Below are 23,586 nucleotides of genomic sequence, written 5' to 3'. Positions count from 1 at the left end.
TGAAGCCCCCTTATGGATATCTGTCTCCTACCTGCTTCCTTGCATCCATCACATCCTACTACTACTACTTAGCATTTCTATAGCGCTGCCAGGGTTACTCAGCGCTGTACAAGTTTAACGTGGGGAAGGACAGTCCCTGCTCAAGAGAGCTTACAGTCTAAAGGAAACAATAGTAATAGTGGGATTTGAACCAGCAATCTTCTGATTACAAGACCTGTGCTCTAACCACTGCACCACATCCTAGAAACTAGAGTTTGGAAGTTTCTGAAAATACAGACCAAAGTGACAGTGAAGGGCTTCCACACTCCTCCTATTTTGAAAAGTGCAAAAAGGCAATCAAAAAGGTAAGCAGATAGGAGAGAGGGTGGGATGGAGCTAAGAGAGAGGCCGGCTGATACTTTGTGTACAAAGATTCAGTTCTGCTGCTTTATTTTTTGAAAAGAATATTAGCTATGTGACAGCATCTTGGAATCTGAGGCCCTGATGCTCAGGAGCAAATGCAGGTGCTAGAAGCCATTAGCGCTCGCATTTGCTCCTGCGAAATGCTCAGAGCCAGTGAGTGTGTGAAAAATCATGTAAATGCACGCTAAGCTGGTCATTACCTATTCCTCCCCAACGCTTGGTGGGCAGCGCACCAAACAAGGAGGCTCCTCCCGCAGCAAACCCTATGCCAGCTCGGAGATGGCGTTAGGGTTCTGCCAAGCAGGAGAGGAATAGGGAGACCGGTGGGCTAGTGGACCCCAGACACCCCCACCCCAAAGACTTCCATCCCTGGTGGGTCAGTGGACCCCAGACCCCCTCCACCCCCAAAGACTTCCATCCCTGGTGGCAGTGGATCCCTCACCCCAAACACTTCCATCCTTAGTGGTCCAGTGGACCCCAGACCCCCCTACCCCAAAGACTTCCATCCCTGGTGGTCCAGTGGACCCCAGATCCTCCCCCCCCCCCCCCGAAGACGTGAGGACCTGGTGCTCCAGTGGACATAAAGCCCCTCCCCTCAAAAACTAAATAACATCCTGGTTGTCCAGTGGGACCCCGACACGCCCCCCCCCCCAAAGGGCTAGCCCTAGTGGTTTACCGTCAGCCCCCCAACCCCCTTCTTCCTCAAAGAAAGGAGGAAAGACTAGAACTCCCTCCTCCTGCTGGGCTTCTCAAAATGGCGGCACTCTGCCCTGCCCGGTGTATCCTGGGCACAGTTCTTGAGTGCATACCCAGGCACAATCCTCCCGCAGTTGTCCCTCAAGCTCAACGCTATGACCGCACTTAAATTTGCATGTCATTAGCGTTGAGCATGAGGGAGCTGCTGAGCCATGCTGATCCGGCGGTATTCTCTAGCACTGTTCGGAACAGCAGCAGAGTTTTGAGCGTCTGGGCATGAGTGCTATCAGAATCTGACCCCTTTTGCTCTCTGGAAAAGGGGGAGGAGCACCAGCCTCTGAACCACTTCTGCACTTTTTTGCCATGTCACAGGCTAAAACAAAACAAAACAAAAAATTCAGGGTATTGCCATGAAATAATAAAAATACCAGCTACCTCTATCCACCATTGAGCTTTCAGATTGACCACTGCCCAATATCCTCCATGTGTATTGGTTAAAAAAAAAAATGGGAGGGAGATCATCCTGAACCAGTTATTGCACAGAGGGGTGAAGGTATGTGATGAAACTCTTGAACCAGCCGTGTCGGAAGGATTGTTGAGTTGTTTTTTTAGAGGATCATTTCAACCTTTGCGTTGCAGTGATTTTTGTGAGAAGAGTCCATAAACCATTATTAGTCATGTTGATGGTGGATGTGAACAATAAGGAATGGATCTAATCTTTGGTGTTGTGCCAAGTACTTGCAGTGCGTTTTGTCTAGCAAAAAAGGTGCCGGTACTCAAAAGCCAGGTCACCCTTCAGGGGTGGGGTGATCACTGTGGGACCCACCCCCCAAGAGCCAGGCCCCCTGGAACCAGTCACAGAATCTATAACAAGGCAGCATTGGTGTGTAGAGCCTAAGCTCTTCCATTAAAATTTGGGGTCCCTGGGTCAATTTTAGCAGACAATGGAAAAGGTGCCGGTACTCAGTACCCCCTCAAAAAAAGCCCTGAGTACTTGTGACCTAGATTAGCCACTATTAGAATATTGGGATTGATGGACTTTTGGTTTGATCTAGTATTGAACATCTTATGTTCTTGTCAGCCTCTGCTTCGAAATTCTACCATTGTACTTTCTCCGGTGCTGCTCCAGCTGATGCTCCTTCTGCTGTGGAGGCTGTGTCCACGGCTTCGTCCACAGCAGCTCAGCCACAAGACACATGTCTTTATTTTCTCTGAGCCACCTAGTTCAGTGAGATGATGATGGTGCTGGCTGGCAGAATGTAGTGTTGTAACGAGGGGGAAAAGTAGCCTGGATAAACAGTAGTAGCAGATACCAGGAATCAAGCTGTACCTTGCCCATAACCTTAACACTAAATATGTACTAAGATGTAGGACCCTAGAGAGAGAAGGGGAAAACAGAGGCATTCAAATACCTCAGTGCTACAGTGTTCAAGAGACTACCTTTTCCAGAGGAAATTAGGCTGTATAAATAGGAGATTTTGCTATGAGGCTCAGAAAGGTGCCAACTCAGGAGTAACACCAGAAAATATTAAAAATGGGGTGGATGCATGGACTGGGCTCCTGGGCGGGTGGTAGAGCCAAAAAACTAGGTTTGAGAGAGCCTGAGATGAGCACAAAGATCCTTAGCTATGAGAACGTGAGACACACTAGATTTGATTGACATTACCCAGGGAAAGTGCTTAGGCAGACTGGACAAGCCTTACAGTTCTTATCTGCCAGGAAAGTAAGGGCTGGGTTTTGTAGCCAAGATCTCGGACTGTGATCAACGGTCATGCATGATGTGTCTCTGCGTTACTGTGCCACGTACTGTCCTTATTCTGTATCTGTTCCTGCTGTGTCTCCCATACCTGATGGAAGGTGGCTTCACTTTGTCCTGTTCTGGTTGATTTACAGATCTGTTGCAAACAAATTTCTTTTTGTGATGAGGTGAAATGTGATTAAGTGTTGCTTTTGTTTGTTTCCCTCCCTACGCTGACCAAAACCTTTTTTTCCAGGTTTATGAGGTAAGTACTGTGCTAATTTCCCCAATGTCCTCTTCCTTCTCCTCCTGTTGTATTTTTCACCCCCTCCTCTCTTCTCACCGAGTGATGGGTCTGTCCGCCATTCTGGCCAGTGCTCATGAAACTAACCATCATGTCCATCCCACGCTCACTAATGGCCATGAAGGCAAGGCTGTTTAGAGAAATGTCACACCCACGCTAGGACCAGAGGTGTGTCATGAGTCAGCTTCAAAGAGACTGGGGTTATCCTGCACAAGAAATATGCCACAGCGGGCTTACTAAAGTGAGAGCCTGCGATTATGTCGCAGGATAACACACAATAGCATTTTGAAAGTGATATCCCTTTCTTTGTAATCACAGGACAACTGGCAGTCAGTGTTTTGTGCTCAGTGATTGTGCCACGGGATCACTCACGGAATGTTCCACAGAAACTTTATGGCTCACTCATGTCACCGACCATGGGTCATTCCTCCATAATTAGGTCTGCAGTACATTTCCTCAGCTCTGGTCTTCAGAGAACCCCCCTCCCCTGCAGGGCAGGGCGTCAGAGTAGCTAAATTGGATCTTATACACCTGAATTGAAAATCCACGCTACCCACGCTGGGGTCTAGTCCGTAAGATTCAAAAACAACGAAGAATCTATTTATTCTGTGAAAAAAAGATCAGCAAACCATATATATTAAAAAAAAAAAAACAACAACAGACATTCAAAACATTTTCTGCACATTCGAGATTTTTAAAATTTTTCACAAAACAATTATTAACCATTTATATTACTTGTGCTATATTTTTTCTATTATGTATTTTTCACATGTTCATTTTAAACCACTAAGGGCCCAGTTTACTAAATCGCGTTATAGGCGCGATAGCATTTTTAATGTGCATTAACCGCGTACGCACCTACAATATTTTTATAGGCGCCAACACAGCGTGTTCGCTAATTGTAGGCGCGTTAAAAAACACTAACGTACCTTAGTTAATAGGGCCCTAAACTTCTTAAGCTTTTACCACCTGTAATTTACTCATATGAGATCTATATAAGCAAAGTTCTTTTTGGTAAAAATGTGCTCATTAAAACGAAAAAAAAAAAAAAAAAGCCCATCCCACATAGGGGTCCTTTTACTAAGCTGCAGTAAACACTAGCAGTACAGCTTAAAAGGGCTTCCCGCAAGACAAACTAAGGCATCCTGCAGTAATTTTGCAATGTACATTCGCAAACTATGTGTCGAAAAATAAGTTTTATGTTTTTGCAGAGGGCGGTAGCGGAATTCCACAGGTTGCCGAATTCCACGGGGGGAGAGCAAGGTACGGTAAAAGGTGAACTTTTACCACATCTTGATGAATTCCCCCCCCCCCCCCCCCCCCACCTTAGCCTCTTACCAGAGTTGACAGTAATAGCTGTTTTGCTTTGTTACTCAACATTTTAATTATCAAAAAATGAAAAAATAAGGGGCTGTTTTACTAAGCCGCGGTAGGGTCTACGCGTGTGCAGCACGCACCCAAATGAGACTCGCCAGGCCAGCGTGCCCTCCTGGCGGTAATTTCAGATTTGGCGCACGCCCATAATGCGTGGATGAATTATTTATTTATTTCCTCCTACGCACGCCGGTTCCAGCGGTAATCGGCACTTGACGCGCGCCGATGTATTACGTGAGCTTTTACTTGCTAGATCAATGGGTGGCGTTAAGGGCTCAGGCCAGGTTTGGGTGCATGCTGGTTTCAAGCATAGTAACCACACGCTTTTCCAAACATCGCCATAGTAAAGTTCAGTTCTGAAAACCACTGAAGAGATTCCATAGAGAGTCCACTATATAATCCAAAGAAGCTGTCCAACCCTGGGCATCTAGTTCACCCCACTGTTTGGGCTACTTCAAGGAAAAGTCTTCATACAGAACTATAAACTTGATCAAATAGGTACATAACACCATGAATTTCCCTTCTACTGTCGGTCAATATGGCGATCACCGTGCAGTTAAAATGAACATGTGAAAAATACGAGATCAGAGAAAAAAAACATAGCATGCGTAATATAAACAGTTAAAAATGGTTCTGTGAAAACTAAACAGAAAAAAAAATCTGAAAAGGAGTGTAGACAATATTTTGAATATCTGCGTTTTATATATTATTTGTCCAGAAGGTTTAGCCACTGCGTTCAAATTTAATTTTGTGTGTAAATAAGCAAGCCAAAATAGCTGTGACCTGTGCATGCTACCAGTGAGACAGGAAGTGAGAGGTAATATATCCAGAACTTCCAAACTGAAATAAGAAAGGAAGAGTTAGATTAACCTAAAAAGTGGGTCATTAGTGAGCAAGCTGGCTTGTACAGATACAAAGCGTATTCTTTATATGCAAATGGTTTGTTCTGATGTCCTGATTGGCGGGGTTCCCTGAGCATCACATTTGGGAGATATTCCTAGTGGTCTGCAATTCTTTTAATTTTGTATTTACATGCGTGCATAACTATTGCTAGTGCTTCATTTTGTGTTGGGTAGAGTCTTGGTATAGCAGTTTTGGGCAGACATAATGTAGAGAAGCTTTGGGTACTTCATGACTGTCTTGCTCTTCCCTGGCCCCGGCTGTTCCTGGCTCTGTGACTCCTGAGGGGGGGGGGGGGGGGACAAAATATGTCTCCATATTCTGTCTTTGAAAGAAGAAGTGGAGGAGAACCCAAGAAAAGAATATTTTGTTTAAAGATTAAGATGCGTCTCCCAGGTGTTTGGGGGCAAATCCATCACATGTCATCTCAGTAGGCATCAACCCTGATTTTACTTGGGATTTAGAGCTGTGTTTCATTAGCCTCTAAACATGTGTTAATCCAACACAGAGCCCTGTGGTGAGTGGAAGAGTCCTAGATCAGTCTGTGGTGAAATTCTGCCTCATTTAGAACCTTAAGATTTGCTTAGAACTTCAGGTGATTCTGATCACAGATATAAGATCCTGGTAGATCTACTGAAGGTCTCACAATCAAAATGTTTTATATATTATTTTTATTTTTTTAGTTAAGAAGTTCATTCAACAAAGCCTTCAGCATCAAGAAAGGTCCAAAGCCTGCCTCATCCTACTCTGATATCGAGGAGATTGCCACACCTGATTCCTCTGCCCCATCATCTCCAAAACTGCAACATAGCACTGCCGAACCTGGAAATACCTCCCCTTCCATAAAGTCCTCCAACTCCTCTTCTGTGTGAGTAAGAAATAAGAAATGCCCTGAAGGGTAGAGATGATCAAAAGCCCCGCGGTGTTCCAAACAGTGCTCTAAAAATAGCGCTAGAACAGCGCGGGGCTTTACCAACCCTATGATCAGAGATAATTGCATGCAAATTTAAGCACGCTATTCTCTCTGATCATAGGGTAGAAGTGTGGGAGGGTTATGTCAAAAGCCCAAACCTGTCAATCACAGGGGCTGGAGGTCCATGGGACCACCAGACCCCAATTACATACACCCTGAGCCAAACGAAACAGGGGCTGGAGGTCCGGGGGGTCTCTAGCCCCCCTAACCCCCCCCCATCATCCCCTCAGATGTTCCTGGTGGCTCAGTGGGCTGCGGGTCAATCCCCTCCATCTGGTGGTCTAGCGGCCGTTCCCCACCCCCCTACCTTCAGTTGGAGGAGGGAGGTGGCCGCCTCGATGGGATGCACTGGGCAGGGCTTCATACCATATAAAGGAGAAACTGAAGGTAGGGGGTGGGGAAGGGCCGCTAGACCATCAAGTGGGGGGGGGGGGGGATTGACCAACGGCCCACTGGGCCACCAGGGACATCTGATGGGATGCTGGGGGGGTTATGGGAGGCTGGAGACCTGTGTCGGTGGGACCTGAGGTCCAACAGACCTCTAGCCCCCTGTCACTGGGGGGGGGGGGGGGGGTCGGGGGGGGGTTTCTGCAGGGGGGGGGCTGCTGCTGCATTGGGGGGAATAGGGGCCTGCTAGCATGCAAATGTATGTTGGACAAGGCTCACTATTCCTCCCCAATGGTCTGCAAATCCTAACACCAGCTCCAAGCTGGTGTAGGGTTTGCCGCGGCCAGCGAGCCAGTCCTTAGCGTGCTGGTCGCTGATCATTGGGGATGAATAGGTATAGCATGAATTTGTATGCTACTTGTGCTAAGAGCCCTGTTTTGCATGCATTTGCATGCTAGTTGCATTCAGAGCCCACAAACGAGTTGTTTCATGCGCTCAGGTGCTCTGATCACGGGGCAGTAGCAAACGCAGGCGCTAATATGGTGCTAACAGCCTCTAGCGCCTGCGTTCCTTGGATCTGGTCCCAGGAGAGCGCAGCAGCTAAGATGAGCAAAGTTGGGCCTGGTCAGAGCTTGGGTAGGTGTTTATTCATGGTATCAGGCAGCTCTCTCTCTCTCCTGTCTGAGTCTGTACAGAGCTAGTATGCCAGGATGGTTTTGGGCATGCTGCCTTCCAAGTTAGTAACAGAACTATGAAACAGGAGTTACATACTTATTTAAAAAAAAATTTTTTTTTTAGGATTTTTGAGGCTAATGATGGAGAGGAACCAGAGAAGAAGGTGGTGTCAGAATTACGCTCCGAGCTTTGGGAGAAAGAGATGAAGCTGACTGACATCCGCCTGGAAGCCCTGAACTCTGCTCACCAGCTGGACCAGCTGCGAGAAACTATGCATAACATGCAGGTATTAATACGTGACTGACCCAGAGCTTTGAAGGGAAGGGGGTGGGTAGTGGTTGAACTTCTAAGCTCCTCAGAATGTCAGGGGTGTGCAGGTATCTCTTCACTGACCCAGAGAGTGGGGACATGATGAGCTCCTGCACACAGGGTTTCCTATCTCTCTTTCCCCCTAGTGGCAGCCACTCTACACATCCTGCCAGCTTACATCCATGTCTTCCCCGATTGCAGCTAGGAGTCCAGTCCGGGTTCTTCATCTCACCCTCTGGCTCCTTGCCTGCAATGCCTTATGGGACTTGTATTTCAAACTGATACTGCCTTAACCCAACTATCCTGGATGTAACTATCACAATAATTAGGGCCAAAATGTCATAAAACAACATGGGACTTAACAAGTCTGTTGTACAAATCAATTTTAGAGCGCCTCCGAGGATAGCTACTATCATAAACAACTCAGAAATAAGTCTCCTCCAATGAATACTACTGAATTAATATTTTTATCAGTTTTTATCTATTTCTATCAATTTTTCTAAAAATAAGGAGGAAAAGCCTCAACAGACTCCTTCTTGGCAACAGAGCCGATCAATCGTAGGAGTGCTTACTATCATCATAGGCTAAAAAACTTCCCAAAATTTTTTATTTTTATTTCAACAAAGTCCAAGCAAGACTAACCCAAAGCGCTTGGGATGGGAAGGCACAGCCTTAATTTAAAACATGGAGGGAGGATTGCATTTGGGAGCACTGAATATTTCTGCAGGGTACCAGTCCTTTCAGAGTACCTATGTTACTGCAGTGCAGTGTCCCTTCTTCCTCGTAGCAGGTACAGGAGTTGCACAGATTATTTGAGAGAAATGATTTTCCAGTAGAATAACATCAAGTATCTGAGATACGTGGCCTTGTGCTGCAACATAGTAGGAAACCTGTCACAGTATCCCGACAGTACAAGTGTTACGTGGCTGCTCTGTGGTACAGTGACTTGTCTCCTCTGCCAGGTCTCCTGGAGTCATTAATTTATTAACTGTCTTGCAGCTGCCACAGGTCTATGGAAAGTACATGTGACGCCGGCTCCATGGGCGAGAGCTGTGGTCTTCTCAGAGACCGCAAAAGGAATGAAAGGGGACGTGGAAATGTGCAAAAAAGCGCCATTCATTTTTTCTTTAGATTTGCCCCTCTAGTCACAGATCTGTGTGTGGGGTGTGTCTTTACCTGTACACAGACTACATGTACTCTAGATCAGTGTTTCCCAAGTCCAGTCCTGGAGTATCCCTTGCCGGTTGGGTTTTCAGAATATGCATGAAATACATTTGCATATTTATAGGCAGTGCATGCAAATCAAGTTCCTGCATATTCATTGTGGATATCCTGAAAACCTGACTGGCAAGGGGGGTACTCCAGGACTGGACTTGGGAACCACTGCTCCAGATAATGTGGTCCATAGCAGCTGGGATGTCGCAAATATCCCAAACAACAAAGCAGTCAAACCCTTCAGTCATATCTTTTGTTCTGTTCTAACTTTGGGTATCTGGGCATTGCAAGTGAAACTTCCAAAAGGACACGGTTCAACAGTTCACTACTGGTTGGAATCCTCTTCCTTGAGATGCCAGACTAGAACATTCTGTTGCTTGTTGAAATGTTCCTTTGTAATTACTAGTTTTGTTCTAGTCTCTTAATTGTACTTATTTATTGGGATTTATTAGCCACCTTTATGAAGAGATTCACCCAAAGAGATGCACAGCAGGTACAGCGTTGTTAAGAGCATAACAACACTAAAATAACCAAATATAAGCATAGATACAGTCAATGACATAAACGGAGATGGCAAATTGAATCCTAGTAATATGACTAACATGATAGAATATCGGAAATATACACAATTAATTAACAGCATTGTAGAACAATCATATAACAAAAATATGGTAAATGTCAGTACCAGTGCGTTTTTTCTAGCGAAAAGGTGACTGTACTCAAATGCCAGGCCACCCTTCACCGAGAGACCCACCCCACAATAGCCAGGCCCCCTACAACCAGTCACAGAATCTATGACAAGGCAGAATTGGCGTGTAGAGCCTGAGCTCTTTCATTAAAACTTGGGGACCATAGGTCAATTTTAGCAGACAGTGGAAAAGGTGCCGGTACTCAGTACCCCCAAGTACCCTCTCAAAAAAAGCCCTGGTCAGTACAATACAAATGATACCATAATGAACAGCATGGAAGAACATTCAAATAACATAGATATGATACCAATGCTGTTTGTACAATACAATGAAACATCTTACTGTAGAGCCGGGGGAGGGGGGAGTGTAGCTGAGATATATATTTGGGAACAAGGTGAGTACTATAAAATCAATTGGGATAAATAGATGAGTGGCTAAACTGAAGGCAGTTTATATGTGCAGTTGAATAAGATAAAAGGAACTGGTCTGAGTTACAGGGTGTGCAGCAAATTAGTCCAGGTGTTGTGGAGTGAGTGGCTGGTCAGTCACCACATGTGTTTAAGACTTGGGAGAAGATGTAGGCTTTCACCTGCTTCCTGAAGTACAGGTAGTGTCTATAATTTTTTTTTTGTACCCCACAAATTAATGGGTAATTGAAGTATACAAGAATTCATATTGTATTGTATTTTAATACTGATTACAATTTAATGTTATCATTTGATAACAGGTGGGTTTTATCACTTGCCAAGAATGGGGCTGGATTAGGTATCTTCTAGTGTCATTAACTCAAAGAATTGTCAAAGTGTACTTTTTCCTGCAGGGAGGGTGGGCAGTTATCTTGTAGCCCGGTATTTGGACTATTTGAAATTTCCTTTCTTATGCATACAAACGGATCATGTAAAATGCTATATTTTTATGAGATTGGTCTTGGAGATGTGGTGTTGGGCAGATCATGATGGTTGAATTTAACTATCACAATGTCTGGGAGTATGGGGGTGTTTCTAGGGGCGTGAAAATTAATCGAGGGGGATGCAAGACTCAAGGCTGTAGGGTGAATTCAGGAGTTCCGGAGACAGTGGCTATTCTTAGCTCTGTTGCTCAAACCTTATTCTCTGGAAGGGGGAGAAGGAGGAGAAAGAGGAGAATCCAAGCAGTGGGAGCACCCAGTATGGACAGACAGAGAGGGGGAAGAACCCGTGAGATGAGGTTGGGCTGTTCACAGTATGATGCCTGGAATCTCCAGGCAGGACAGAGTACGGTTAAAAATAATTTAAAAAAAACATACTTGTGAGTGCTGGATTCTGGGACAGAAAAAGTATGGAGGGCCAAAAAAGCACGGTCCAGGGGCCTTAGTTGGGGCACCTCTGCATTAACCCCTTGCATTCTGTGTTTTCTTCACAGATGGAGGTGGAGATCTTGAAAGCGGAGAATGACCGCCTGAAGGTGGTTCCAGGATCTGCTCCCCAGTCAGGCACTGCTTCAGCAGCACCAGGGGCTTCATCTGCAACATTGTCACCACGACGCTCTGTGGGACTCGAGCACACGCAGCCTTTCAGCCTGAATTTAGTGGAGGCCATGGACAAAGGTACCATTACCCCACCCCCCAACTTTGACACACCCATCGTGACATAAACCAAGTCACTCTGCAATTTGTGGAAGTACAGTGCTGTCTTTTATTAAAATTGTGTGAATTCTATTATAATGCCAGCCAGACTGAATCAACTCTACATAAGGTTAGTTTGCAACATCTGGAAGCCATGCATACAGCTTCTTTTGTGGTCACTGCTCCAGCTGCCTTGCTGTTAATTTCCCTACTGAGGCAGACCAAAATTTGTCTGCAGAGCAGTACAGAGGGGTGATATTAATCCATCCATCCCTCCCTTTACTAACCAAGATGTGTGTGTAACTAATTTTTATTACCCACACACAATAACTACACTGGCTCCCGCTAAAAGAACGAATTGCATTCAGAGTTTGCACCCTGGTCCACAAAATCGTTTACGGTGAAGCCCCGGTCTATATGTCAGACCTCATAGACTTGCCAACTAGGAACACAAAAAGATCAGCATGCACATTCTTGAATCTCCACTACCCCAGCTGCAAAGGACTTAAATATAAATCCACATATGCATCCAGCTTCTCCTACATAAGCGCGCAACTGTGGAACGCACTACCAAAGGCCATAAAAACAATGCACGTCCTAGCAATCTTCCGAAAACTACTGAAAACCAACCTGTTCAAAAAGGCATACCATAATGATCCATCCTAAATACTAGACAACTAGACTCTACATGAACTAGACAAAACTGAAATCTCCACACTAGACTGATAACCTACGTTCTACTAATGAAAGTTACGCACTACCACTTTATTTCACATACCGGAAATGAACTTTCTATAGTTGATTGTCTGACTTATTCTATAATTCACTTTATCATTTAGGAACTTCAGTGCAATACCACTTGTATTTCTCTATCCGGAAATGGCGATCGCCATTACGGCATAATGTAATTGGTGGGAAAATGTGGGATACAAATGCAACAAATAAATAAATAGGACACGATGGTTACTCGGTGTAAAGAGGCAATATCTCCAGCTGGTTATTTTTGCGCATACCATGACAGTAATGAACTTCACTCCTAAGCCAGGGTATGTGGAGTATGATTTCAGTCTCTCCAACTAATGCTCGCCATAGTACATGCATTGTGCCAAAGAACTTCTTTTTGGAGTTTATAAAATTTATAGAAAAGTTATCCGGGTGCACTTGGATGTTCTTTTTGATCAAGTCTGTGGCACCCAAAATGATGGGAAAATATTTCCTTATGAGATCAGGTGTGTTCATGCTTGATGCGTGATTTATACACACTGCCCCAATTTAGATGGAATTAGGAATTGAGATATCCAGGTCTGGACATGTGCAATTTCACTAGTACTCGATGGACCATGCAGGTCTTTTTCTGCCGTCATCTACTATGTTACTATGTTACTTTAAAAAAAAGGATCTGCTGACATAGTGCCTTTTCTAAAAATATATGCAGGAATACATGTGCATTTATTTATTTATGAACATTTATACCCCACTTTTTTCCACATAAAGCAGACTCAAAGTGGCTTACAATGTACGGATGATTCAATTACAATTACATTAGATAGGGTGGAAGGAACAGGGTAAGAGGTAAAAGGGAAGGGGAAGAAAGTCTAAAATGGACTGTGGGAATTAGATGCTGAGATGGATCAGAGTGGCTTGAACAGCTCTCGGCAAGGCAATCCATAATTGGGAACTGTTATAAAACCCTGGAAGCGCAGACGAAGTGCAGAAGAAGCAGCAGTATGTGACCTGGATAGTGGAAGAGGTCACCGGAGGCAGACGACAGCAGCTGGAGGCGGTCAATGCCGGCAGGTCGGCAATAACACTGCCGAGGAATAGGGACCGCAATCTGCCTGAATTAAAGGCAACAGACCCCCGCAACATGTGGCGACTCAAAAGGAAGCAAGTCCCCCACAAGATGCAGCTATACCCAAAAAGTCTTCCCAACGCGAAGTAGGCCTCGATGCCCAGCAACCGGCAGCAAGCAGCGTAGAAGACTAACGTGGTCTGGAGGTCAAGCTGAGATGCCAGCGGTCCGATGGAAAGGCTGGAGGAGAGCTGGGTCATATGAACATCAGGGATTAGCCAATCAATAGTCACACAAGCTTCCCGCATTGTGGGGATGCACCAGTTGTGTGGTGAGAGCATTCATTTTACAAGTATCAACATCTAAAACATCAACAGAGGTAACTCAGCAACATACACTTCAAAGGGGTGGAGCTATCACTGTGAGCTACCGTTAAGACAGTGGTAAAATGACATAACTTGTACTATTTTAATACAGGTCCTGTTTTATGTAGTGAAACCTAGTTACTAATGACTTGGGTTAGCAGAAAAATAGCACATATTAACGGAAGCCTGTGTTGATAATTTCTCCCCCTTAACTAAAGAAAAAAGAAAAGTCTCTAGAAACGGATATCACTGCTGTATGTAATAAAAGTGAGCCAAGTACAGCACAATCAAGCCATTGTGACATCACTGATGAGGTTGGCTCTTAGGCACTGGTGGAATGAGGCATTATGACATCACAATATCAGCTCTGGTTACCAGAGACTGAAAGTCTTCACACTAAAGAGAGAAGTTATCAATGTGGGCTACTGCTGACGTATTATTTTACCACTAATTCATGATATTTTAGCATAGGTCCCATTTTATACAATGAGACCTAGTTAATAACTGGGGTTACAAGTAAAATAACGTCTTAACTGTAGCACACGTTGATTACTTTCCCCCTTAAAGAAAAAAAGAAATCTCTAGAAATTGAAATCACTGCCAAATATAGGGCAATCAAGCCATTGTGACATCACTGATGAGGTTGGCTCTTAGGCATTGGTGGAATGAGGCATTATGACATCACAATATCAGCTCTGGTTACCAGAGACTGAAACTCTTCACACTAATGGGGGGAAGTTATCATTGTGGGCTACTGTTAAGATGGGTTATTTTACCACTAACTTGTACTATTTTAGCACGGGTTCCATTTTATGTAATGAGATCTAGTTACTAACAACTGGGGGTTAAGAGCAAAATAACACATTTTAACAGTAGCCCACATTGATAACTTCCCCCCTAAGTGTTGGCACATAGCTTTGTAAGTTGGTATTTTAGAATTTCAGAACCTAGACGTGAATATGGTGATGCCGACACATATGCATGCATGTGTTGGTGTCGCCACATTTGGAAACCTACATGACTGAATGCTTCTAATTAAGTACAGATTCTGCAATAATTCGGCATAATCGATGTTGGGGTTGGGGTAAAAATTTGGTGGATTAAGGGGGTGACTTCCCTTACTCCCTCCTGTAGAATGCTGTCCAAAATGAGCACTTAAAAAAAAATAAACATAGATGTACCCGGGAGCAGCTGTAAATCCCGACATAGATCTCTATGATAAATCACGTGCATTCCCTTTCTGAAATGGGGAATATATGTATGTTTTTCGGTTCCACCCTAGTCCTGCCCAAACTACACCCCCTTTGCGGTATAGCAGATTTACACATGTAAATCATGTGTTTTTAAAATAAGGTATTCAATGTTTATTCCATATACACAAGTAAATTCCAGTATTTACACATGTAAAATTGGGTCTAGGGCTTCTAAAGTAAGTACAACAATGTAAACCCAGACGTTAACCAGGTTGTTTATGGTGGCACAGATGGTTTTCCTTTCTCCCAGCACATGACCTGTACTCTCTTTGCTATTTTCAGACCTGTCACCTATGGATGCCAGCTGTGCCCAGAAAGAGGACATCACCTTGCGAGTGGTTGTGCGTCTGCCTTTCCAGCACATTCTGAAGGGGGTGAGAGACACACACAGGAATGTGTTGTGATACACACACACAAGCCCAACCACAGACTGAGAGCAGCATGCAGACACAAACATGCAGCCATAAATGCCAGCTCTGCTTGAGCACCCCCAGTATTGAACAAATACCTTTATTGTGTGCAAAGAGGGGTGATTTGAGATGATTTAGCACCCCCATTTATTTTAAAATGTTCCCAACCAGACTATCCAAGGGTTAAAACACATGGCTGATAGGAACACATGTGAACATTTTAAAAGCTGGAGCAGCAGGGAATTATTATTTGAAGGGGTTCGGTGCTGCATGGTACTTCTACACAGAGATCCAGTTCAGTTCCAGTGATAGTAACATAGTAGATGACGGCAGAAAAAGACCTGCACGGTCCATCCATTCTGCCCAACAAGATAACTCATATGTGCTACTTTTGTGTATACCCTACTTTGATTTGTACCTGTGCTCTTCAGGGCACAGACCGTCTAAGTCTGCCCAGCACTATCCCCGCCTCCCAACCACCAGTCCTGCCTCCCACCACTGGCTCTGGCACAGACCGTATAAGTCTGCCCAGCACTATCCCCGCTTCCCAACCACCAGCCCCGCCTCCCAACCACCGGCTCTGGCACAGACCGTATGGCGGCCTCAGGATTATTATATGGGGGCAAGACTGTTGTTTGTAACCTTCGTCGGTTTGTGTTATAGGACTTGAAACAGCAGGAATTCTTCCTGGGCTATGCAAAAGTCGGGTTGAAAGCAGACTGGAAGACAGTGGATGAAAATGTGGTTCAGGTCTTCAAGGTATAGGAAAAGCTTAACTTAAAAACCTCTCTCTGCCCTTCTGCTTTGTTTTTCCGCTTCCTTCCCTCTGCTGCTACCTTATCTCCCCCTCCCCCCCAAATTCTTTTACTGTAGATAAATACAGTGCTGGGATTCCGTTTGTTTACCATTGTGCATTGGGATGGGACATCTAAAGAGAGACAGTGCAATCTAACCACTTTTCCCCTCCTAGGATTACATTGCCAAGATGGACCCTGCATCGACACTGGGACTGAGCAGTGACTCTCTGTATGGGTACAGCATGAGCCATGTGAAGAGAGTGCTGGACACGGAGCCGCCTGAGCTGCCTCCTGCCCGCAGCCTGCGGACTAGCAGTGTCGTACCTGTCATCCTTAAAGGTTAGCAGCAGCAGAGCCTTGGAGGCACAAGTGAAAGGGGAGAAGGAAAGAGGAGATCCTGGGCGGCCTGGTTATTCTTTTTGAAGTACTGCTTCTGTATTAAACTTTTGCCTTGCACCACCAGCAGTCAAACTGTGAATAAGCTGTATCTTGGCCAATTATAAATCTTAAGGTTTTTCTTATAAACTGATTGTGGAACCCGCCTCTCCCTTGCTGTGCTGTGCAAACGGCTTTCCAGCCTGTCACCTCCCACTGTGATTGCTGAGAAAATAAGGGTGCTCATATCATCACATCACATCAAGCAGTAACATTAGGAGCTATAGCGTATTCACTAATCTTGTTGGGCCCAATATTCAAAACGATTTTAACATCCAGGAGAGGCTTCTGGCTGTTTAAATCGCCCCTTCCGACTTACTCGGTCCTAGATGGTTGTTTCTCATACACTTATCTCCACCATATTTTCCTGCTTTTTCATTTTATTCCATTTGTTTCATTTTTTTGCCTCAGTAGTGCTCATTTACCAATAATTATTATTTTTTTTTTTGTAATATATTTAGTACCAAATTCTTCATCGACTTTTATACAATCATTTTGATAGAAATGTAATACTTTAAACACTTTTTATAGATAGTCAGACTGGGGGCTCAAAACTGTCCGACATGCATGTTTCGCCTGCTAGGCTGTGTCAAGGACTTCCCCCTTTGCCGTTTTCAGTGCCAGCTTTGCTACATTATTTTTGGGATTATCCCTGTTTAAATCGCCCGTCAGGGGCTAACTGGGCATTTTCAGTGGCACTTAACTGGATAGGTCCACTGAAAATGCCCAGTTAGCGCTCAAGCTGAAACCGGCTATTCTGGGGGGCAGAGTTGGCACCAGTGGCGTAGCTATGTGGGGCCTGGGCCCCCATGGATTTGGGCCTGAACCCCCCCTGCCGACGAACCTCTCGATCCCCCCTCCCGCCGTCGACCCTCCCCCACCGCTTTCGTTGTCGCCGCCTACCTTTGCTGGCGAGGGACCCCAATTCTCGCCAGCCGAGGTCCTTTTCCTTCCCGCGCAGGGCTTCTTCGTTCTGTTTCTGATGTCCTGCACATACAATTCCCAGGCCCACCCGTAGCTTCGCCACTGGGCAGTACTTTGAGCAGCTGATGCTAGCACTGCCAGCACATTGAGTATGGGTGGGCAAGCACAGTCTTAAGTTGTTCTGGTGATATCAGCATTAGCAAGTGCTCCTGTGAGAACCGGGTATGCTTGTGGTCCTGGCACTACACAGCTGGCACAGCATGGGCCCTGGATTCTTCAGCTGCAGGGCTTGGGAATTCCCACTATCTACAAGAAGGATGCGCCCGGTTGCAAAAGTAGAGCTTCCTGGGCCCAGGCCTACCTGTACTTGCACCCCTGCTTTAGACACCCTCTTCTCTTTTGGATTTGTGTAGACTAACTCAAAAGGCAGCACAATGTCATCCTGCCTACTCGCCCCTTGTGACGGCTTTGCCCTGAGCAGTCCAGTCCCAGAAGTGGGCAGGCTCTGTGTCCTTGTTCTTGTCCCACGAGTCCTCTAGTACCTAGGAGTAACTCGCACTAACACAGTGGGTGTCATCAGTACACATTTGAATAGTCACTGTAAAGGTTGCCTGGAGTTTCTGGAGTGAGTCAGCTTGTTTTTCCTTTGACAGGTCTCAAGGAGAAGTGTGTGGACAGTTTGGTCTTTGAAACTTTGATCCCCAAACCCATGATTCAGCATTACATCAGCCTTCTTCTCAAGCATCGGCGGCTTATCCTCTCTGGGCCCAGTGGCACTGGCAAAACTTACCTGACCAACCGCTTGTCTGAGTACCTGGTGGAAAGGTCAGGGCGTGAGGTCACAGATGGTATTCTCATGACATTCAACATGCACCAACAGTCCTGCAAGGTACGCATCAAAACAACTGGGGAAATAGCGATGACGGTGGGCTTTAGTTCCAAGAGGATGGAGTCAGTGTAGGAACAGGTTAAGGAATCGGGGCTTACATCAGAGGTTCCAAACTGTGGGTCAGTGGTAACAACATTTTTAAAAATAGGAGAATGATTTCATTGGCCATCTTATTGGAACAACTGAAGTTCTTTATTGACAAGTGACCCAACACGGGCCTTGTTTCAGCGTTAGTCAACACCTGCCTCAGGGGTCAAGGTATAGTTCTGTAATATGTAAGTTTATTTATTTATTTATGGCATTTATAGCCCACACTTTCCCGCCCATGGGCAGGCTCAAAGCTTTTGTGCAAATGAGAAGGCTCTTCATAGAGCTCAGCCTTCGCAAGTGCGGCGATTTATAATCATCATTATACATCTTGGGGCAACGAACCTATACAACTTACATATTACAGAACTATACCTTGACCCCTGAGGCAGGCGTTGACTAACGCCGAAACACGGCCCATGTTGGGTCACTTGTCAGTGAAGAACTTCAGTTGTCCCAGTCTTGAAGGCCCAGTGTTGCTTTTTTTGTTTGTATACTTTCTATGTATGCTGTATTACCCTCTCTATTGGTTCTTCCCAGCTTATTGGGAGGCAGGGCCTGCTGCAGCCTAGTCAACCAACCTTAAAAGATGGCATGGAGCGAGGCAGAGAAGAGCGAGCTCGGGCCGTGTCATGGGGATGCTTTACATTATAAAATGAGTTCATGTTCAAAAAATATTTGTAAAATAGTGGCTTAAGGAACTCTGTAATAGGAAAAAGAAAAGATAACAGAAACAATTGTAGATTTAAGAAATTTAACCAAAAGGCATTTCCTGTAAAACAGAATCTCATGGACAAGAGGTCATGATATAAAGCAGAAGGGAGGAGGCTGACAGAGGAAATATATCTTTACTGAGAGGTGATAGATGCCTGGAATAACCTACTAGCAGAGATATGGAAATCAGTGCTGGGAAAGAATTTGTGCACAGGTGGGACTGATACAAAAGAGCAAAGGAAGGAGATGACCAGAAGTTGAGTAAGGTCTGCAGTACATGTCTGTTGGCTTCCAGAGAGTGGTCTCCTGTCGAAGGCTGTAATTAATTGCAAAACGCGTCTCATAGCATCCCATCCCTCCTGAAAAGAAAGAATCTGCCTGATTTAACAGCCAGGAGAAAGACAGTGGCTAGCGATTGTTTCCAAGTGGAGGCTTGTTGCAGTATCGGAGCCTCATTTTGCATGTTAGGGGAGCACGTTCACCACTTTTGTCTGTAAAAGTGTCTTTTGCTTTTCTCCCAGGACTTGCAGCTGTATCTCTCAAATCTGGCCAATCAGATTGACCGGGAGACGGGGATTGGAGACGTACCCCTGGTCATCCTTCTGGATGATCTGAGGGAGCCGGGATCAATCAGCGAGCTGGTGAACGGGGCACTGACCTGCAAGTACCATAAATGGTAAGGTGTACAATGTGGGCCAAAAGCAAGGTACAGCCAGGGCTGCACTGGTGGGGTTGCTATAGTTACTAGGACTGAGATCATTCTAATAACGGTAATTAGATTATTTTCTAGAGGCAAAAGGAGCCAAATACTTTTCCTGTAGCATTTTTAGCTCAACTTAAACATCAACCTCACCCATTCTTCTCTATACATATTAATGCTAAAGGATTTCCCTTTTTTACACTCTAGTACACAGGGCACGTGCGTATTTCTGGTTGTACTACAGAATAGAGAGTTGCACAGGGACAGAAATTTCACCCATCCCCAATGGAATCTAACCCATAAACCTCATACCTCATACCCACTAAGATAATTCCATCCCCACCCATACCTGCAGGAATTGAGGCTATTATTTACTTGCTCGCAGCCCTCTGTTTCCTCTCAACCCCAATAGCCTCCTGTGGTGTTTTTTTGGATGGCATTCACTATTCAACCAATGAGTGTTCCACGCTTCAGTCTGGTGTTCCAGCTGCCTTTCTGGGCATTCCAAGCCTCGTTCTGGTGCTTCAACTTCCTCTCTCTGTACGTTCCAAGCCTCATTCTGGAGTCACCATAGATTTTGACAACACTGCTGTGGGAATCCCATGGCAACTTCTTCCATCCCCATGGGAATCCTGTGGAACTTCTTCCATTCCCACAAGAATCCCATGAAACATCTTCCATACCTGCGGGAATCCTGTGGGTCCCACAATCCCCATTCCCATGGAACTTTCTACTACAGAAAGACGGGCATCAAGAATCTCATAAACATAATCATAAATGTCCAGAATGCAAACATATATTTGCATATGTGAGCAGATACACATATAAATGTGTGTATATCTATATATGTGCACTGTTCTGTAAATATGCACATATCTTACATAACGTGTATTTGACAGGTACGCAGACTGCAGAGTGTAGGCGGGTGCACATTAATCCACGTGTCACCGACATTTGGCGTGCACACACCAGCTCTACGACTGGCATAAGTACTCACACATAACAGCCTGCACTTGTATATACCCAGTTACACAGGTGTCCTAAAGGAGTGTAGGCAGTTACTTTCCTTAATAGAATCTGTGCTTTTCAGGCCCTTTTTTTTGCACCTGTATGGAGGCGCTGTGGAAAAATATTTTGAAAACCCGGCGAGTTTGTTCTCACTCTTGAGTTCATTAAGACTTCTCCGTCTACGCATCACTGAAGGAAGCTATTGTAAGGCAAAACCAATAGTCAAGTACTGGTCAGGTAACCATGTAGGGCAAAGAAATGTACGATCTGCAGCCATGTGTCTCTAAGCAGCAGTAGCGTCATCCATCTGTTCCATTCTGTGCCCTGCTGACTCTTTTCCCTGTACAGTATATGTTATGTCGCTGCTAAGGATAAAAAGGAATAGAGGGTAATGGGATTTGATATGCCACCTTTCTAGGGTGCTGGGATGTGTCTAGATTTCAGTGCCATGTGGCCAACACCCCTCCCCCACAAACATATGATAGTACAATGGACAACGTGTTACAGAGTGATCCTCCTGAGTAAGCTCTTGGACAAGGCATAAATGCACCAATGGTATCCTTTATATACAATTAAGAGTCCAATCAAGAGCTGCCAGCACTCAGCTTAATGCTTGACATAGGGCTTAGCAGAGCAGAACATTCCTAACAGTTAATTAAAAATCAAGTCTGAGAGGTAGAGCTGTCCTTCCTTTAACCAGTTGCATTTGCTTTCAAACAAACAGATCCTATCAGGCTTGCTTGCATTTACTACTGCATAGCCAGGCTGTCCCAGTCTTCAGAAGTTGAAACAAAGCCTTTTCCTAAGCCACGTCGGGATGTGGCTCTGTGAGGCTGGAGGACCAGGCATCAGACTATCCGCCTAAAAAAGAATCCAGACCACAGCATAAAGTAACTTAAAACTGGAGTTTTACTGTACTCTCAACTGATGAATCACAGGAACAGTAAAAAAAGTCATATCAAACACCAGCTTACATATACTTGGATATCTATTCCTCCTGTTCACACTTCTTAACAGTTAAGGTTGATGGTATTCGGATAGTTGGTAGCACAATTGAGTGAGATGTTACATTTAAAGACGTTGATGGTCACACACATTAAACAAATGCCTTTCCTGCTGTAGCCTGGTCCAGTTAAATATGTTCCCCCCCCCCCTTTCTTTAATTCTTTTTCTTACTTTTCCTCCACTCTGCCACTGATGTAATGTTCCATAGAAGTGGTGTGTGGGCTGCCTGGGTGGTAGGGCTAAGTGTCATCAGACTTTCCTGACTTCTTCCCCTTGAGACTAAAAACAGGGTGAGAAGGATCCACACACCTTCTCCTCACTATAGCAAGCCAGCAACCTCTTCATATCTGTCACTTGACCCAGCCTCGGAATCTTTGCTCTTTAAAAGTGCCACAAGTGTCTACCCGGTTGGGCTATAGACTGGCTGATTCTCTCTCATCGGGCACCAGCGGCAGGCTTTGGCAGAAATGGGGCTCCACTTTGACAGGCATGGTCAGTGTCGGGAGAGGTTCTAAGGACAGATTTTGGTGGCAAAGTCAGAATTTAAATCTTCTTTGAGGGAAGTATACTACTGCCAATAGCAACACCCCCTGAGAAGGTCTAGCTCATTCCCTGCTTTTAGGTTCACTACCAGAAACTGCTCTAATCTTCTGGCAGGATGTAGTGGCAGAAGGTCTGAGTACTTCGTGCACTAGAACAAGTGCAGGAAGCGCACAGGGAAAAAACCCACCACCAACTAGATACAAACACTGATGCACTGTTAGGAACAGCAAGGGGAAAAATACATACAACCATATACTGTATATTTTCCCTTACTATTACATATGTTTCATGTTAATCCAGCCTGCTCAAGTTGTATGATAGAGGGCACAAACAGTTCCTTACACTGCATTTAGAAATCAAAGCGCCAGACATGGAGCAGTCAGAGGAGGCTGGCAGGGGACCGTGTGCTGTCTTTAAATTAGTTCTCTCTTCATACAGCCCCTACATCATCGGGACAACAAATCAGCCTGTGAAGATGACCCCCAATCATGGCCTTCACCAGAGCTTCAGGTATGTGGACAGCAGCGACCTTAATTTTGAAGTGAGGGAAAAGCCCAAGGTGAATTGAGGCCTGTGGTATTATAACAGGAAATAGGGGACTGTACAAGATCCATCTGGTCTCCTCAGTTATCTGCCGTCACACCGTGTTGCTGTGACCCAGTCATTCAGTAAGGCCACATCACTTAGGCTATTCTAGCTGTCCTGGGTTTGAGGTTAGAGTCCCTATGGAGTACTTATATTTAAGGTGCATCACATTATTCAATATGTTGTATTAACTTGTTTATGTTCGTTTATGGTATTAAAGTATTGATATGCTGGAATTTCCACATGAGGGTCAGAGTAGTTTACAACAATCGATAAAAAAAGCAAAATGAACGCCAGTAAAACTGAAAGAAAAGAGCACAGGACGAAGTTAGAAGACAAAAGACACATGTCTTCATGACATCAAGTGTGCAATACATGATTTGACGTATTATAACAGTACCTACAAAAGTCACTATGTCACATTCGTATGGGCTTTATTCTATCCCAACAGTATTTTACAGTGGGGAAAAGCTGGTCAAATTCACACTTACAGTGAATCAAAAAAAAAAATAAACAGGTCAACGTTCAGTCATTGAAGTCAGAGTTGTTGGTTTTGTTTTGTTTTTCAAATGCCAGCTGCAGTGGTCAAGAAATATCTGGGTATTCAGCAGCACTATGCAGATCGTAGCTGGCGTTGAATGTCCAGATAAGGTGGTGAGTGCCAGAACGTATCCGGATATTCAGCCTGCTATCTGTCCTAAGTTATGCGGATAAGTTATCTGCATGGCAGACTGACTATTACCACTATCCAGATAAATTCGGGGTCCGTCTTGGCTCAGCCCATTTTCCACCCCTGCATTCTCTGCATTGCGCT

At 44.9% G+C, this 23,586-nt stretch overlaps 1 protein-coding gene across 1 annotated transcript in view; it reads left to right on the top strand.

The window, feature by feature from the left end:
- LOC115481467 (neuron navigator 1-like) overlaps positions 1 to 23,586 on the top strand; it is a 161,035-nt gene that overhangs the window by 119,416 nt on the left and 18,033 nt on the right. The window contains exons 14-22 of the mRNA XM_030220610.1: positions 6,098 to 6,282; positions 7,573 to 7,735; positions 11,064 to 11,247; positions 14,958 to 15,049; positions 15,749 to 15,844; positions 16,056 to 16,221; positions 17,895 to 18,130; positions 19,453 to 19,607; positions 22,626 to 22,697. Coding sequence (XP_030076470.1) covers positions 6,098 to 6,282; positions 7,573 to 7,735; positions 11,064 to 11,247; positions 14,958 to 15,049; positions 15,749 to 15,844; positions 16,056 to 16,221; positions 17,895 to 18,130; positions 19,453 to 19,607; positions 22,626 to 22,697 — 1,349 coding nt within the window. The remainder of the gene's footprint in view (positions 1 to 6,097; positions 6,283 to 7,572; positions 7,736 to 11,063; positions 11,248 to 14,957; positions 15,050 to 15,748; positions 15,845 to 16,055; positions 16,222 to 17,894; positions 18,131 to 19,452; positions 19,608 to 22,625; positions 22,698 to 23,586) is intronic.

This window comes from Microcaecilia unicolor, chromosome 12 (genome assembly GCF_901765095.1).
Source record: "Microcaecilia unicolor chromosome 12, aMicUni1.1, whole genome shotgun sequence".
NCBI lineage: Eukaryota > Metazoa > Chordata > Amphibia > Gymnophiona > Siphonopidae > Microcaecilia > Microcaecilia unicolor.
Note: the sequence above shows the minus strand (reverse complement) of the source record. Positions and strands in the feature narration are given on the sequence as shown.